This window comes from Tupaia chinensis, unplaced genomic scaffold (assembly GCF_000334495.1).
Source record: "Tupaia chinensis unplaced genomic scaffold, TupChi_1.0 Scaffold138491_1, whole genome shotgun sequence".
In the NCBI taxonomy this organism is placed as follows: Eukaryota; Metazoa; Chordata; class Mammalia; order Scandentia; family Tupaiidae; genus Tupaia; species Tupaia belangeri.
The window spans coordinates 452,860-471,502 of NW_006198387.1; the positions used below are offsets into that span (position 1 = coordinate 452,860).

General features: G+C 43.9%; 2 protein-coding genes across 2 annotated transcripts in view; one reads left to right on the forward strand and one right to left on the reverse strand.

The window, feature by feature from the left end:
• ALG2 (ALG2 alpha-1,3/1,6-mannosyltransferase) overlaps positions 1-331 on the reverse strand; it is a gene marked incomplete in the record, with an annotated part of 4,268 nt that extends 3,937 nt beyond the window's left edge. Inside the window, 1 exon segment of the mRNA XM_014592768.2 lies at positions 11-331. Within this exon segment, the coding sequence (XP_014448254.1) occupies positions 11-229 (219 nt within the window).
• A 221-nt stretch (positions 332-552) lies between these two features.
• Positions 553-12,048, forward strand: SEC61B (SEC61 translocon subunit beta). Its single transcript, XM_006161381.3, has 4 exons — positions 553-700; positions 887-984; positions 7,327-7,428; positions 11,771-12,048. The coding sequence occupies exons 1-4, from the start codon at positions 698-700 to the stop codon at positions 11,856-11,858; spliced, it is 291 nt and encodes a 96-aa protein (XP_006161443.1). The 5' UTR covers positions 553-697; the 3' UTR covers positions 11,859-12,048.
• The last annotated feature ends 6,595 nt before the right edge of the window (positions 12,049-18,643 follow it).

Genomic DNA, 18,643 nt, shown 5'->3' on the forward strand with positions numbered 1-18,643 from the left:
GCGCCAGCCGGTCCCCGACGCAGCGCACTGGCAGTTCGCGGCTCTCGGCGAAGCAGTGGCCGGGGTCGTAGTGTGCCGTCCAGATCTTCACGCCACATCCGCGGGCCTGCAGCGCCAGCGCCGCGTCCAGCACCAGACGTTCGGCACCGCCCACGCCCAAGTCCGGGTGTAGGAACAGCACCGACGGCTGGGGCCCCGGGTCCCAGTCCTGTCCTTGCTTCTCCGCCATGGCCCAGGAGCCGCGCCTGCGCCCCACGCCCGGAGTGGCTTTTGCGCTAGTCCCGCCCCTCGGCTTCCAGCTGACCACTGCAGGCCAATCTGCCCCGCTGCGCGTGCGTCAGTTAGGCCACATCAGCGCAAAGCTGTGTGCGCCTAGTAGCTGCCGGAGAAATTTTCTCATTTTGGCCTTGGCTATATAGTTTTTTTTGATAGAATTGGACCCTGTGAAGAGCCATTTGATCTATCTGGAGGAAACGGAAGACCCGACCTTGCCATACGAGGGGATATCTAAGTCTCTGTAGCAGAATTTCTACAGGCATATTATAAGACAGCTCAAACGTCCTCGGAATCAGCGAGGACCCTGCCCACAAGTCTGGGGGCGGGGCCTAAGCTAGTCTCTCCAGCTGCCGGTCCTTTGGGGGCTCTGCAAGTTTCTGGCCGGTCCGTTTCAGCACCCTGATACCCGCCAGATTACAACATGGTATGGCCGCCCTCGTCTCGCCTTCTTTCTGCCTGCCTCTCCCAGACGCCCAGACTCCTGGTTTACTCCTTGTTTTTCCTCCGGGGCTCCCTTGCCCTCGTGTGGGTGCTGGTCTTGGTGGGCTGGGATGGGATTTAGAGGCTGGTTCGCGATCTTCACCCATTTGCCTACTTCTCTACCCTACAGCCTGGTCCGACCCCCAGTGGCACTAACGTGGGCTCTTCAGGGCGCTCTCCCAGCAAGGCAGTGGCCGCCCGGGCCGCGGGATCCACTGTCCGGCAGAGGTAAGGACCCCTGTGGCTGGCTTGGCTGGGAATTCGGAGAGATGGGACTTAAGAAGTCACCGGTTCTGGGAGGGGGATCCCAGGATATTAACATTCAGAAGGGCAAAATGCACTTAGGTGACGTGGCTAGAGCAAAGGCCTTTTGAGAGGGAGGCAACATTTTCATGTTGTTCAGTTCCAGGCACTGCTCTTAATAAAGGAAAGCTAACGGACGGGAATGGGGTCAGAGACAACTTGGGAGAGCCAATGTCATTAAACTGGTGTCTCTGGAGGGTGAGTTTTGTCTTCACCTTGTAGTCCGGAGGTCTCATACACAATCGTAAACAAACTCTGTCTCTCCTTTCACCCTAGTTTCCCCGTCCCCAAGTACATCTCCTTGCTTTCCTATAGGGCTTCTGTACACTTGTTTATACAGCTAGAAACTTCGCCGTCATCTTGGATTTTTCTCGTTCTCTCGTTACACACTCGTATGCCACACTGTAAATTCTACACAAAAACCTTCTCATCAGTTCTTTTTTCTTGGAGAGGTTTTTGCTATAGGGCGGGTGCGCTTGCCAGAAAGACAGACAGAGAGAGAGAGAGAGAGAGAGAGACAGAAAGCAGAGAAATCACCCCCCACCCCCAGGGGGGATGGCGCAATCCCTTCTTCTCCATTCTCCTCTTGGGATCCTGGGCTTGCACGCACACACGCCCAGCGTGAGTTTAAGGCACCGAGTCCAGGACTCAAACCGCGGTCGACTACATGGGAGTCCAGTGACATAGCTATTATGCTAACTGCTGGTGCCATCAGTTCTTTACTTCTCCATTTCTGCTGTCCCATTATGTCCTCAGCCCTTTATCCACTTTTGCATTTGCTACTTAGGGCTTGTCTTAGGCCATTCCATTCCCGTCTGTGTTCCATTCTGCTGTTACTGTTCTGCTTAGTTTCCCTGTTAGTTTCTTGTTGCTCAACTAAAGGGGAAAAAAAGATACCTAGGGTCTTGGTAGTCTTTTCAATCTAATCTCTCTTTTCTCTCTTGTGATGCAGCAACAATGAATTTATTATTGTTTTGTTAAATCACTAACTCCTTCCTCTACCTCTGTTTCTTCTCCACAATTAAGCTCAGGGGTAATTTTTCTTGATGCTTTCTCTGGGTCTGCAAATAGCTGTACCTACTAGTCTTACGTTTCGCTCTTAGAGTATTTTGTTCATATCATTGTAAGACTGTTTGTATTTCCATATTTATCTCCTCTGTCATGCTTTTAACAGAGAACATGCCCAGATCATCTCTATCCCCAGCAAAGGTCTGACACAATAGATGATGAATGAATGAAGGATCTAGCAACTTTGTCCTGGGATTTTTGAAGTACCTAGAGGAGTTTACCTAGACAAAAGACTTTCAAGAGATATGTGAAAATTATTCTTCAGGATATGAAGAATGTGAAACTTTTCTTGTTGGTTGCAGTAGGTAAATCCAAAACTGACAATTTGACCTTACATGAAACATTTCAGCTCAGAGCAAAGGGATGCTAAAAGCGCTATCAGAAATAATAAGATCATCCTGCATGATTGTGAATTTCCTGTCACCGAGGTATTGAAGAGACCTTGTATGAGGGTATGGCTTAGGTTTTATAGGCTTGGAAGGATGTACCAGTCCCATCCTGTATTTCAGAGATTCTTTGTACAGGAATGGAAAACATGTCCTATAGGTAGAGTTAGGTCAGGATAACGCGAACTGGTAGTATTGTGGCAGGGAGACTGGCCGTCCGAGAATCTTTTTTTTTTTTTTTCCCTCTGAGAGTTATTTGCCTTAGGGTGAATACACTCACCAGAGAGTCAGAGAACAGTGAGAAATCACCCCCAGGGGGGATGGCCATGTCACAATCTCTTCTCCATTCTTCTCTAGGGATCATGGGCATGCCCAGCATGAGTTTTAAGCCATGGGTCAGGACTTGAACTGCGGTTGACTACATGGGAGTCTAGCGATGTAACCACTATGCCTTCTGTTGGTCTCCATCTGCGAATTTTAAAAGAAAAATCCCACGTGTCTATAAATGTAAATATGAGATCATTAATGACAAATTACTTGATACAATTAATAAAGAATTAAATAAAAATGAAATTTATGTGCAAGTGAAATGGAGAATGTAAACATTTGAGGACAGATGCAGCTTTTAAAATTGTGGCTGTCGGTGCCGTCTTTTAGGTTAAGTATAATAAGGCCAGCGTAACTAGACAGACCATAGTTGTATATATTGAGGGACCCAGTAGTATTCTCTTCTAGAATTTTATCACTGATTAAGTATTGTTACAGTGTAATATAATAAGTATCGGTTGTCTAAGAATATATCTCTGCTTCATGAGTCTTTAAGAGAATGTTGAAGCTAAGAGTTGATAATAATACTTTGGATTACGTATTCTCCATGCTCAGTGAGGTATCAGAGTTAGTACTTTGGAGAAGAAGCGGTGCAAGATTTAAGCTCAGGCCAGGGTTGAAATCCTTGTTCTAGTTAATACAGGGTAAAAGGAAGTTGCTGTGAGATTTTAAAAAGCTTTGTAATCCGTAAAGCCTTCAAGTTCTACATAATGTTCAAGCAGGATTAATGGGAATCAGGGATGTTAGGATAGTCATCAAATAGTTATCAGGGGTCTGCTATGTGCCAAGTGCTGTCTTTCTCTGAGGGTAAGTCTGTGACCAAGAAAGACAGGGTTTATCCTCATGAGTTTCATATTCCAGCTGGAGACCAGAAGCAAGGCAGACTAATAAATAATGTATTCTCAGGCAGTCAGGTTAGGAAGAAACCTAAAGCTGGGCGGGGGATGGTGCTTGGGGATAAGGTGAGGCTGGTTGGTGGTTTGAATGGGGCTTTCAAAGTCGGAGACATTTGCATAGAGACCTAAAGGAGACAAGGGAGCAGTCATACAGTGTCTGGGGCGGGATAGGCTTCCTAGGCACAGGGACTGGTTAAGTGTGAAGATTCTGATCTTGATGCACTTAGCTTTTTCAAGAACCAGCCTTAAGGCAGTCATGTTAGGACAAATGTGTAAACAGTTAGGAAAACCATTGTGTTACAGTATAGGAAGAGGGAGCCAGTTATACAGTGGCCACAGAAAAGGTAAAATGGGCTGTAAATGGACATTTAAGTTATTTTTAAGAGAATTATTTTTTAAAATTTATTATATTATTATTTTTAATTTGCTGTAGAGGGCACATGTTCTCACCAGAGAGAGCCAGACAGAGATTGAGAGGGAAAGTGAGATAGCAAAGCCACCAGTCTGGGACTCAAAACAGCGGTCAGCCATGTGGGAGCCTAACACCTTAACCACCATGGCTCCGGAACTTAAGATGTTAAAGTGGGCTCTGTTAACCGCTAATTAGCCTTCTAGTGAGGGAATGGGAGGTATTTTGAGTGCATTATGGTGTTTTTAGGGGCCCTGGCTTTTAAAATCCTTTTCTATAGCCATATGTCAGCAGAAATTTAAAAAAATGTTTGAAGAAAGTTTTTTTTTTTTTTTAAAAATAGTCTTGCTATGTTTTAATCCTCCCACCCTGAGCATCTTGAACAGCTGGGACTGCAGGTGCACACCACCACACCTGACTCTTTCAGATAGGGCCTTACTGTGTTGCCCACACTTGTGACCATATGACCCACCTGCCTCAGCCTTCTGAGTAGCTGGTCTGGGGAGGGATAGGCTTCCTAGGCGTAGACCAAGCCCAGCTTGTAAGGTGGGTTGGGAATTGAACCCAGGCCTACTAGGTAGACTCAACCTGTTGAATATCAGTTCCTATCAATGTGTGCTATTGTGATTGGGCCCAGCAGTAAGACATCTTAAAAGAGTCAAGCCCTAATTCCTCTGCAGCATTTGTTATTCCAGGAGTCTTTGAAATAGGAATTGGAGTTGGGAGGTTTTAGGAGTAGTAGAAAATGCATAGGCCCTAGTCTTGGTTCAGCTGATGGCTCAAGTACCAAGTACCTTTTTATGACAAAGGGTTAAGTTTTAGGTTCCTACCCCGCGGATTAAGTAATGTGTGTCTCTGGTGTGAAGGTTTTTCTAAGTACATGAATTACTCTCTGAATCCCTGTGCAATTATTTGCTATTCCCAGTTGGTTTTTCCCTTTCTGATGTCATGGAGTTTTGAGTTCCTAGACCAACTTGTAGCCCATAATTAGCATCTCAAATACAATCCTTGTAGTAGGGTAGATCCGAATCTTTGTGTGACCTGTTGCTTTCAGGGTTCTATGTTGAACACAGTTCTTCCTGCTGGAATACCAGCTGGAGCCAGGACTCCTGTTAGACTCCATCATGCTGCAGAAGCTGCCTGGGCAGTAAGCAGTGTTCCTTGTGCCCAGAGTGGTATAAAGGCCATGACTTCAGGATCATGAAGGGCATGGAAGGGGCATTAGTATCAAACTTGGGGAAAAATCTGCTAGGAGATACTGGACATAGAGTTTCCACTTCTGTTTCTTCCCTGTATGCCCTTCTCTCAGAAATCCAGAATCAGCAAGCCATAGACACTGGAATGGGGTTTTAAAGGAGGGTATACTGGGGTTTGGCTCTTGGTAGGGACAGGGCTTTCCTTTTCTCCTTTTCTTTTCTCCCTGTATAGGACTCCCAAGTGGGTGGTAGATGGGCTCGAGCAGATGCCTTCTGACTTCTCCTGTCACCACTTACCCCTGCTTTGAGCCATGTGAACACTGGGGTGAAATGAGCAATGGGAGCAGGGTAGGACCGCATGGGAGATAGTTTCTGGCAGGTTCCCCAGAGAGGGTGAAAAGGATTTCCTGGGCCTGTTCCCGGTCAGTGGCCTAAGTACTAGCAGGCTGCTTCTGTCCGCCACGGCTGCCTGTGTCGCATGGCTCATCTCAGAAGTCTGAGTCCCATTGCAAGGACAGGTTCTGGTTGGGTGTTGTTTGCATTTTTTTTCACGTTCTACCTCTCTGTCCAAGATCTTTGGTCAGTATTTCAAAATAGTGAAAACAGATTACAAAGTAATTTTTCACAAAAAAGTATCCTCCATTTTGGGACTTTGATGTAATAAATATTAATGTTTTTTAGTCCTTGCAGTAAATACAGTATTTTATTTATTTATTTATTTATTTATTTATTTATTTATTTATTTATTTATTTATTTATTTATTTATTTATTTATTTATTTATTTATTTATTTATTTATTGATTGATTGGGGGTGAGAGAGAGGTTTCTGTTATAGGGCACGTGCGCTTGCAAGAAAGACAGAGACAGAAAGTGAGAAATGATCTCCCAAGGGGGATGGCTGTACCACAGTCCTTCTCCTCCATTCTTCTCTCGGGATCTTGGGCACGCACGCACACGCGCCCGGCGTGAGTTTAAGCCACCATGTTCAGGACTCGAACCACGGTCGACTACATGGGAGTCCAGTGACATAGCCATTACGGCATCTGCTGGTCCCATAAATATAGTAATTTTAAAACACATCTTTTAAAGTAGTCTTTTAAGATCAGATTGGATGGATTCAAGGCATATTTGAACAGGGGCTTATTACTTGCCTTCTTACAAATACATGTGAAAGGAAACAGATGCATCATCCCAGTGAGGTGGCTGGATGCTGTGGGCAAGTGGTGTCAGAGCTCTCAGTGAACCAGTCCATGTCACAGCTAGCCACCTACTGCACCTACTGGCTGTGTGGTCTTAGGTACTTGGCTTAACTGTTTTTGAGACTAATTTTCCTCATTTACAAAATAGAAGTGATAACTACTTTCCAGAGGTATTGCATGCATTGGCATAGGGCACATGTGCAGTTCATCATGGTTACCATGATCATAGGATGAAAGGTAGGAATTTGGGTGGGTACTAGCCAAGACCAAGTGTTTTTTTTTTTTTTTTCTTAGCTGCCAGAGGGTTTGTACACTTGACAGAGACAGAGAGTGAGAGAGAGCGAGAAAGTCTCCCCCCAGACTCCCCATTGGGGCATGGTCATACCACAGTCCCTTCTCCATTTCTCCATCCTGTTGAGATTTGGGGCGTGCACATGCACTTGCCTGGCATGTTCTGTCAGGGTCAGGATTTGAGCCATAGTTGACCATGTGGGATCCGGCTCCCTTAACCGCTAGGCAATGGAACTGGGCTAAAAGTTTAAAATTCAGTATTTTGAAATTTTGAAAGTTGTCTGTAAACTGTCAAGAATTATGGACTATGAGCTAAAATTTTTTGCTATGTAAAGTAAATGTGGAAAAATGTAAAAATAAATAAATGAAAGAAAAAAAAATGGCACACAAAACAAAACAAAACAAAACAAACCCAATGTAATGGTGACATATTTTATACTGTATCATAAGGATTTCCGAAAAACAGGGCCATTTGTAACATGTTTCTCTTACAGGAAAAATGCCAGCTGTGGAACAAGAAGTGCAGGCCGCACAACCTCAGCAGGTACTGGGGGGATGTGGCGATTCTACACAGAAGACTCACCAGGGCTCAAAGTGTAAGTGTCGGGAACAGACCTGTGCTTCCCCGGCTCTGGGTCTGTCTGGTGTCAGCAGAGTAGCATTGTCTGTCTCTGCCATCAGAGGTGCTTGCTCTTGTGAGATTTACAGTGCACAACAGCTGCATTGTGTCAGGTGGGCTGGGCTTGGTGTGCCCATTTATCAGCCAATTAGACAGCGTAGGGCCTAGAATAACATTTCTCTGTGGAGTGCGTGAAAGGAGGGGAAGATCTTCATGCGGCTATGTCAAAATAAATAATGGCAAGAGAGACAACTGGAGGGAAAACTGCTTAATTAGATGAAATTGCTCTTCATTTGGTGCTCTTACCCCACACTGAGGAATAGAAGTAATCATTTGAATAGGAATTGGGTGATTTTTCAAAGTTTGCCTGGAGGTGCAAGCTGATATTATTACAACCTAATGGAAGTTTTTCCATTAGGCTGTGTTACCTAAAGTTCCTTGGCCTTCTTGCCTCTGGTGGGTGGTGAGGAGACCTGGGAGGGTGAACATATATATCACTTGCCAAGTTCTTGGGCCTGGAAGTGCTCATTATGTGGTGGGGAAGGGGCGTCAAGGGACTGCTGGCCCCATGCCTCGCCCACCTTGCGTTCCAGGGTTTCTTGTTCTGTGTGACTGACCTAACCCATAGGTTTTGGAGCAGGGTAGGCTCCAGATTCCCTCCCCCCTTACAGCTGTTTCCAGACTATGCACAGTGGTTGAGGAATGGGGAGAAAGACAGTACCTCTCGTATGGTAGCACTTTGTGCTTTATACAGAACTTCTAAGACCTTCTAGTATCTATTTTCTGCTTTGATCTGCCCAGCAATCCTGTGAAGTGGGAGCTATCGCTGTTTTGCAGATGAGAAGTTCAGGTTGAGAGAGGCAAAGTGACATGCTTGAAGACAAACAGCACGAGATGGAACAAGATACTCTGCCTGTCAAATCCTGTACTCTTGCCATACTCTGTGTATAGTAGAAAAGAGACAAAATTAGATTAGCTTGAATTAGTTTAATTTGACCAGCAGCTTAACTTTGATCACAAATTTCGTTTACAAAGATTTCCCTGAAATTCTTGAGATTTGGTTTCATGATTATTTGTTGGTTGATTTTTTTGCCCTTGTTATATTGGAGACTTACACTTTAAGGTTAAAAATGTATTTTAAGAAGTAACTCTTGAGGCTTGGGGATATACGAGTTGGTAGCATTCTGACCGACAACCTTTGGGTCTTTGTGAGAGGTGATTTTGCTGAGTATTTCAGAGAGAAATTCGAAACCCCTTGCTCTTCAGGGTATCCAGGGGACCCGTTTTAAACCCTTCTCAAGAAGGTGGTAAAACCTGTCCTCCTCTGGGTGAGCCTGACTGGTGTGTGCTCCAGGCTGCGGGCTGTGGTGCAGTGAGGCGTGCGTGCTGCTGCAGTGCCAGTCCCCCTAGGACTTGATAGAAGCTGTTTCTTGAAGTGTCATAAACCACTTTCTTATCACACCAGAGAGAGGTGTTTTGTGAAAGGACACTGTTGGGAATTCTTTAAAATAAATTTTTAAAGAAGTATTTCTTCCATGAGAGACAGAGAGACAGGAGGACAACCCCAGTAGCATCCTTGTGCTACAGCCCACCCGCAGCCAGCCTGTGTCATTGGCCTGAGGCAGGTACATGGAGGTGTTTGGACTTGAACCTGAACCTGGACTGTGTGATGTGGGTCTGTCATCCTAGAGCATTGTTAACGCTGTAACAGCAGCTGGCCCAGGAATTATTACCCACAGATCCACGTCTTGGAGCAAGCAGTCAAGCAGCATCTTGAAGCTTGTTTGTTTTTAGAGGTTTTTGCCTTAGGGGACCAGGGTGGTGGTTGAGGGGAAAGACAGAGACAGTGAGAGGGAAAGTGAGAATCACCTCTCAGGGGAGATGGCCACACACGTGGCCAGTGAGAGTTTCAAGCCACTGGATCCAGGACTCAAACCACGGTCAACCATATGGGAGTCCAGCAGCATAGCCACTACACCATCTGCTGGTCCCTAAAGCTAGCTTGTTTTTAATTCTAAGAGTTTAGAAATTTTTTCAGGTCTGTTGGATTTCCTGAGAGCTTGCTATAAGCCCATGTTGGGGGTATATTTAATTACTATTCAGCAAGCCATGAGATAGTACTGTGATTATCCCCACTTTACACATGAGGAAACTGAGACTTGGCAGAGGTAAGTAATGGGGACTCAGTCACAGCTTGTTAAGTGGCACAGTTGGTTTCCAAACCCCAGCGTTTTGAAAGTGTGATACATTCTCAGCTTTAGGTACAATGGTTAATCTTGCCCTACGGCTGCCTTAACATAGGAGAGTGTGATGGAGTGCAGCGCTGATCTCTTCCCACATACTTTTAATTTTCTTGTTTCCTTAATTGTATGAATTTTGGAAGAACAAAATAGTTGGGTAGCAAGGACATTAACCCCTGTGCATCATTTACTGTCTCTGTTACCCCCACTGCTTCCCTAGGTATAAAGATTCTTTTTCAGGACCAGGAGGTGGTGTTATGGTTATGTTCCTGGACTCTGATGTAGTAGACCATGGTTCAAGTCCCAGACCTGGTGGCTTAAAACTCATGCCGGGCACCTGTGCATGCGTGCCCAAGATCCCGAGAGGAGAATGGAGGAGAAGGGATTGTGGAATGGCTATCCCTATTGGGGGGTGATTTTTCACTTTCTGTCTCTGGAGAGTGCATGTGCTCTATACCAAAAATCCGCCCCCCTCCCCCCCCAAAAAAGATTTCTTTTCTGCAGTCTTTTCATTCTCTACTCCATAGTTGAGAGGTGAAGTGAGCCATCTTAAATTCTCTAAAACTGGTGTTGGCAAGAAGAGTCAAGGAAGCCAGGCCTGTAACGTTTCGTTGAAGTAAACATTCACAGGTTGTGTAAAACCCATTTATGTACTTGCCCAAAATCTCCAAAGGAGGGTGAAATGGAGGAGAAGGGATTATGATGTGACCATGCCCCATGGAACGGTGCCTTTTCGCTTTCATCATCTCCATTGGGGGTGCTTTGTTGCTTTCTCTGTCTCTCTTCGGCGAGTACACACAGCCTCTGGCACATTTTAAAAAGGAGAGAAAACAAAAACCCATATACTAATTCTCAACCTGAAAAGCATTTATTTTGAAAAGGACTAATGAGCAAAATCTATTTCCTTCCTACAATAAACTTATAAATGATAATCAGACTTAATATATGCTGCCTAGAATGCTTTTTGAGGTTCGGGGCCAGTGAGGCAGTAAAATAAACAGTATGTGTGGAATCAGAAACCTTGAGTTCACATCGCTCCTTTTCATTCTGGCTATGTGTTCTCAGGCAAGTAATCATCACTCTGAGACAGTTTACTGTAATGGTATTTTTTTTCCTTTCCCTCTGTGAGAGAGAGAGAGAGAGAGGGAGAGAGAACCCCCAACTGGATCTTAGCACCACAGTCTGCCCTCGATCGTGAGCATGCTTGTGCCTGGCGTACTTAGGGAGGTCTCCAGGTGTGAACCCAGAACCCTCCTATGGGTCAGCTTCGTAAAGCATCACGTTTGACTACGGTCAGGCTCTAGTTTTCCTTAATTATAAGATGAGCTTGTATTTGTCTCACCTATATCATGAATTCATTGCAGAGATCAAATGGGATCAGATATTTGTAACCACTATAAATTATATAATGCAATACTCATCTTTATATATTCAGTACATTGTAGTCAGACAGTGAAGGTTGCCTTTAAACCTTCATTTAAAAAAATAGATTGGTAATGGGATCATTTCAACCTAAAAAGTGTGGGAGATTTTTGCTATAGGATGTGTGCACTCACCGGAGAGATGGAGACAGAGAGTGAGAAAACACTCCCCGGTTATGGCCATGCCACTTTCTCTTTTCCTCCATTCTCTTCCTGGGATCTTGGACATGCATGCACATGCGCCTGGTGTGAGTTTTAAGTTGCTGGGTCTGGGACTCGAACCATGGTCAACTATATGGGAGTCCAGAGACCTAACCGTTAACACCATCTGCTGGTCCTGATTTTGTTCTTTTTATTTTGGAAAATGTCAAATCCATAAAATTAAGAGATTAGTGTCTCTAAGATGAGATAATATCATATGTATGTATTTTGGTATGTTTTACTAAAATATAAGGACTCTTTCTTTCTAAACATAACCATAATGCTATCACTACACCCTCAAAATACTTGCAATAGTAATTTGGGGAATATTTTTAAATGATATGAATCTTAAGTGCTTTCCTCTCCCTCCTACTTTCCCACAGGCAATCTTTAGTAGGACAAGTAACAATAATATATTATTACTAAAAGTAAGCTTGCCTTCTTTTCTTATTTCTAGTGGCCCTGTTCCAGTACTGGTTATGAGTCTTCTGTTCATCGCTTCTGTATTTATGTTGCACATTTGGGGCAAGTACACTCGCTCATAGATTCGGCTCCATCCATCTGTCATCTGAAGAAGAAGGAAGAAACCCAGCATATCTTGGACCAAAAGTATAGTGATTTTCTGTTCAAAAGAAAGAAATTTTCTGTAAGCTTTCTGTTTTACAGGGAACTTATGAAGAATTGATTTTGAGGAATTAATTTTTTTTCTATGGTTAATAAACTTTTTAACTCATTTTTTCTGAGTCTGATTATTGATATCTTACTCTAGGGCTATTAGTCTCGCTGTTTTTACAGGTAAATGTGTGGAACATGTCTTGTGGAGTTGCGTTCATTGTTGCATGATCAATTCATTATCTGACCATGTAATCTTTCAAATCCACAATACTGTAATTGGCCGTGCCTTGTTTTCTCTTAGGTATTTCTGGACTGGTGATTGTCATGTTGGGTATTCCCTGGTTTTCAAGGAGTATGTCTGTGTCTCTGTCAGGCAGATCTGGTTCACAGGTCGCTGGTACCCAGGGGAAGAGTGAGATCCGAAGCCAGAAATCTTAGATAAAATGTTTGCTCATTCTGTTCTTTGTCTCTAAGATCATAGATAGTATTTGGCCTCTTCTTTCTCCCAGTTCACATTTCTATAAGTGTAGACCAGGGCTTTCTATACATTTATATCTTATTGCCAAAGCTATTTATAAAGTAATTCATTTGATAAATTTGACTTATTAATAGATGACAAAATTGATTTTGATTTTTTTTTTTTAAGAGGTTTTTGCTGTAGGGTGCGTGTGCTTGCCAGAAAGACAGAGACAGAGAGACAGAAAGTAAGAAATTACCCCCGGGGGCATGGCCACACTGCAATCCCTTCTTCTCCATTTTTCTTTTGGGATCTTGGGCACGCATGCACACGTTCGTGGCGTGAGTTTAAGCCACCGGGTCCAGACTCGAACTCTGGCCAACTACATGGGAGTTCAGTGACATAGACATTAAAGTCAAATTTATTAAATAAAATTTGTTTTGAAAATTAAAATTCAATTCTGGGCTGGCCTGGTAGCTCAGTGGTTAAGCACTTTGTATATGGGGCTAGACTCCACCTGACTGACTGTAGCTCACCTCCCAGCCCTTGAAAGCATGCCAGGGTGCATGTGTGTGCATGCCCAAGATCCTGGTGGGATGGAGAACTGGAGGAAAAGGATAACGGTGTGACCACTCCCTACTGGCAGTTGCTTTCTGTCTTTCTGGAGAGTGTGTGTACCCTCTGACAAAAGAAAAAAAGAAGGAAAGAAAATTAAAGCCCTTTCTAGACAGTGAGCCATAGCATTTGTACACTGAACTGATATAATTCTAGCCAAAAATAAAAGTTTTCGAAGTTTCACTTAGCTTATGCAGCTATAATAAGCATTTTGTTTCTGACAGACTAGAAATACCAAGCATTTTCAAAGGTAGCAGACTTAGGAGCCAAGGACGCCAAGCCAGCATTTCTGAGGCATAACTGACCCCTTTGAGATCTAGTCCAGCAGAATCACAAAACCATGGAGACAGGTTTCCAGTTAAACAAAATTAAAAAGAATCTCTTACATTTTACCTATTTAAAATATTTTAACAGTTAAGTCGTTTTTTAAGTTTTTTTTAAAAATTCTAGTTTTAGGTTCAAAGTGTCAAATTTAAATGATGTATCTTTTTAAAAAAGATTTCCTAGGGCGACGTACCAGTGGGTGTGCTCTTGTAAGTCCTAACAAATGGCATTTTATTGGGAAAAGAACCGATAAAAAAATTGGTTTCCTTGGATCCTGCAAACTGCTCATTACACGAAACTGGTGTCTCCATTTTTGGAATGCAGGAAGAAAGTCAATTTTATGTGAAATAAATAAAGATGATAGTATCTATAGTGGCATTTTTCCCCCCCAATGCTGAGGTTGATGATACCAATAACAACTAGAAGTTATGCCTTTAATTAGGAAAATAAATGAGTTATTCTGTCAGGCGTGGGGGTGTGCGTCTGTTTTTCTCAGGAGGAGAGGCTGCAGTCATCTTGAGCGCGGTGCGATTGTGAGGGGTGCCTTGTCTTGGTTGAAACTGTCTGCCTAGCCGTGGGCTCTAGTGCACTCATAGCTGAAAGTCCCTGGATTTTTCTGAGCTAGAGATTTATGTGACAGAACAAGGAGATGCTCCATTCGGCAGAAGGAAGAGATGGAAGGTTGGGGGTTGGGTATACAGACATGTAACTTCTATTATGTAGCCGCTTTTGGCTCTGATGATACAATGCTAATATGATAGCTGAGAATCCTTAGTGCTCAAGCTGTTCCTTTCTCTTTTTTTTTTGGTGGTAAAATACACATAAAATTTACCATCTTAACTATTAATTTTTTTTTCTTTATTCATAGAGTATATGTGATCACACACGAGAATAAGAGAGCGCATTAGAGAGGACCGCCCTGCACAGGATCTGGTCACGCTGTGATTCCCTTCCTCCAGTTCCTGGCCGTCCTGGGCACTTGTGCATGTGCCCGGGGTGGGTCAGGTGGACCAGGCAGGAGATTCGATTGTGGTTACCACGTTCCTTTGAGCATTACTGCTGTGCTAGAGCTGCTGCATCGTAGCCACTTTCCAGTGCTCACTCAGTTAAGTACCTTCGTTGTGGGCCACCATCCCCATTATCCAGCTCCAGCACTCTTCATCTTGCAAAACTGGAACTGGACCCATTAAACAGTAGCTCTTTGCCCAGCCCCTTGCGAATGCCACCCTACTTTCTATTATTTTGGCTACTCTACCTCATGTAAGTGCAATCACACAAATTGTTTCTTTGTGCTTGGCTTATTTCACTTAGCATAATGTCCTCAAGATTCATTCATGCCGTTGCATGTCAGAATTTCCTTCCTTTTTAGGCTAAAAAATAATTCGATTATATGTGTAGACCATATTTTGTGTTCCTTTCTTTTTAAATAGGTTTTCCTAGATTGTTGTTTCCTGAGCCCTGCAGGACAGTGAGCTACTTAAAATAAAACTGAATTTTTTTTCTCTTTAGAATTTTTGCTGTAGGGCATGTGCTCTTGCCAGAGAGACAGAAAATAAATCACGCCCCATGGGGAATGGCCATGCTTTATTCCCTTCTCCATTCTCCTCTCAGTATTTTGGGCATGCACACACATTCTCCTCTCAGTATTTTGGGCATGCACACATATATGCTCAGTGTGAGTTTCAAGCCTCTGGATTTAGGACTCGAACCACAGTTGACTACGTATGAGTCCAGCTATGTAACCATTACACCATCTGCTGGTCCCAGTAATACTGAAAGTTTAACAAGTTAGAGCTTTACCAAGTTAAGGCCACCTGGCCTAACTTATTCTCATGCTCCCTTGACTATGGACTATAGTTCTGACCACTTCTGAGTGTATACTTAAGCTAGTACATGACTGAGTAGAAGCTCTTAGGTTATGAAGCAAAACTGGGAAAATGAGGTACATTATAACAACAGTTTGGGGTGAATCTTCTAAGTCATTGGGAAAGGACTCCATTAGGGAAAGGGCCCAAAGAGTCCCTGAGACTAGTAGGTGATGGAAAGACTAGGGTCTCTAGATGCTCATAGTATCTTGAACACATTCCAATGAAATACTGGAAGAGACTAGATCTGAGCCTCAGAGAAACTGCATACACCATAGCTTCTGTTTTCACACCTACCCTGGTCTAGGCTGCTGTTTTTACCAGCTGCCAGTGACCCCACAGGAAGAACTGAGTAAGACATCCTGAAATCAGGCACATGTTGGCACCAAGTTAAACAGGATGAAAACATCTACAAAGCTGGCTTCAACAGAAAATACAGGAGGGCCTGTGACACTCCCATGTGTGGAGCCATTGGTTCCCACAGAGCTGCCTTGTGGAGCTCCGGAGTCAGTTAAGTACCTTCGTTGTGGGCCACCATCCCCATTATCCAGCTCCAGCACTCTTCATCTTGCAAAACTGGAACTGGACCCATTAAACAGTAGCTCTTTGCCCAGCCCCTTGCGAATGCCACCCTACTTTCTATTATTTTGGCTACTCTACCTCATGTAAGTGCAATCACACAAATTGTTTCTTTGTGCTTGGCTTATTTCACTTAGCATAATGTCCTCAAGATTCATTCATGCCGTTGCATGTCAGAATTTCCTTCCTTTTTAGGCTAAAAAATAATTCGATTATATGTGTAGACCATATTTTGTGTTCCTTTCTTTTTAAATAGGTTTTCCTAGATTGTTGTTTCCTGAGCCCTGCAGGACAGTGAGCTACTTAAAATAAAACTGAATTTTTTTTCTCTTTAGAATTTTTGCTGTAGGGCATGTGCTCTTGCCAGAGAGACAGAAAATAAATCACGCCCCATGGGGAATGGCCATGCTTTATTCCCTTCTCCATTCTCCTCTCAGTATTTTGGGCATGCACACACATTCTCCTCTCAGTATTTTGGGCATGCACACATATATGCTCAGTGTGAGTTTCAAGCCTCTGGATTTAGGACTCGAACCACAGTTGACTACGTATGAGTCCAGCTATGTAACCATTACACCATCTGCTGGTCCCAGTAATACTGAAAGTTTAACAAGTTAGAGCTTTACCAAGTTAAGGCCACCTGGCCTAACTTATTCTCATGCTCCCTTGACTATGGACTATAGTTCTGACCACTTCTGAGTGTATACTTAAGCTAGTACATGACTGAGTAGAAGCTCTTAGGTTATGAAGCAAAACTGGGAAAATGAGGTACATTATAACAACAGTTTGGGGTGAATCTTCTAAGTCATTGGGAAAGGACTCCATTAGGGAAAGGGCCCAAAGAGTCCCTGAGACTAGTAGGTGATGGAAAGACTAGGGTCTCTAGATGCTCATAGTATCTTGAACACATTCCAATGAAATACTGGAAGAGACTAGATCTGAGCCTCAGAGAAACTGCATACACCATAGCTTCTGTTTTCACACCTACCCTGGTCTAGGCTGCTGTTTTTACCAGCTGCCAGTGACCCCACAGGAAGAACTGAGTAAGACATCCTGAAATCAGGCACATGTTGGCACCAAGTTAAACAGGATGAAAACATCTACAAAGCTGGCTTCAACAGAAAATACAGGAGGGCCTGTGACACTCCCATGTGTGGAGCCATTGGTTCCCACAGAGCTGCCTTGTGGAGCTCCGGAGTCATCGTTTCTTCCCTGGAATGCAGGAGGAGGTGGGTTCAGGCCATGACCAGGTTTGACTCTGGGTGTGCTGCAGAGGGCTTCCAAACTGACTGCACCTGCTTTATCCCATCTTCTGGGCTTGGAAGTGTTCCTGGGCTGGGTTCAGTGGCTGGCTCTGCAATTCCCGGTCGTGAGATTGTGGGCAATTCTTTTCCTCTCTGGGTCTCAGTTCTATGTATACATGGGTATAGGTATAGTAACTCCCACTAAATCGGATTAGACAAAAAGGAGGATGTCAGAGTGCTTTGTTAATTAGCTAACAGGTGACACGTGTACACTCAGTCATTTTAGAGCTATGGTTTTCTATTTAATCAGCAATCTAATAACTGCTATTTGCCTCATTTTACATACAAGAAAACTAAAGCTTAAGCCATTCAGTGGAAGAGTTGGAATTTAACTCCAGATCTTTGACTTACTCACTCGAGTCACCGCGATGGGATTCTGAAGTATTTGGGTAAGGGAAGGGTTTCACAGTAGTAGAGCTCCAGTGGTGGCACTTTAACACAATTCTGAGAAAGTATCACAGTACCATTTGATGTGCTTTAGGCATGAAATAGCTTTGGTTTGAGGTTCTACGGAATGAATCGGTTTCTCTATTTCAGTCCTTTTGTGCGTTGTTCAGTCTGTAGGGCTTTCTTTGGTGGTTGTAGAGAAAGCGTAGCACCTTTTTCATGTGACCCACATTTGCTGAGCATTGTGTGCCATGCCCTTTGTTAGTGTTTTAGAAATGACCTGGCCAAGTAGTTCATAGTTTAAAAGAGCTTGGCCTTGGATGCTAGGATGCCAGCCCCACCTCGAGATACAAGGTATCAATCGTGATTATGGGGAGACCGGATCAGAAACCCTCTCAAGGATCCTTGCCATTAGTGACATTGATAGTGGGACGAGTTTAAGAACTAGAATGCACATGGTGTGATTAGTGGTGCCAGGGATCGCAAAACTGGCAATGTTTTTCAGGAAATCTAAACTACGTGGTCCAACAGGAAAGTCAGAAAGTCCTGGGACATCCTAGCTGGATGGACTGAGAGTTCACCATATCCTCTTCACTGTGCGAAAAAGACGGTCCCTGAGAGGGGAAGGGGCTTGCCTGAGATTATGCAGCGAGTTCGTAGCAGAACAGAGGCCAGGACCAGGCTTCCTGTTTCCAGACCAGGGCTTCCCACTTACTGCTGCGCTGTGGGCCCTGTTTTGAGCCTGTGCATGGCCAGCTGACCTCTCTAGAGATAGGTGAGGAAGTAGATAAACTGAGGCTTAGAATAGTGCACAGTGTAATCAAAGGAGGGGTGCAGGCGGCAAAGTTAGCTAGTAAAAATAAAACGAATTATGTTAGTAAATTTAGGAGAAAGTCAACAGGCTCATAAAACTTTATGGAGAGACAAAATAAGGAGAAGCAGCAAGTAGACCTGCAGTGTTCTGCATTCTTTTTTTTTTTTTTTTTTTTTTTGAGAGTTTTTCCCTATAGGGCGTGTGCGTTCACCAGACAAACAGAGAGAGACAGAGAGATAGAAAGTGAGAAATCACCCCCCAGGGGGGATGGCCACGCCTCAATCCCTTCTCCTCCATTCTCCTCTTGGGATCTTGGACACGCACACACACGTGCCCGGCGTGAATTTTAAGCCACCGGGTCCGGGACTCG

What these genes read in the sequence shown, in the direction of transcription:
- SEC61B (XM_006161381.3), top strand. An exon ending in GGATCCACTGTCCGGCAGAG is followed by an intron (nt 985 to 7,326) that starts GTAAGGACCCCT and finishes TTTCTCTTACAG; the next exon opens with GAAAAATGCCAGCTGTGGAA. An exon ending in GACTCACCAGGGCTCAAAGT is followed by an intron (nt 7,429 to 11,770) that starts GTAAGTGTCGGG and finishes TCTTATTTCTAG; the next exon opens with TGGCCCTGTTCCAGTACTGG.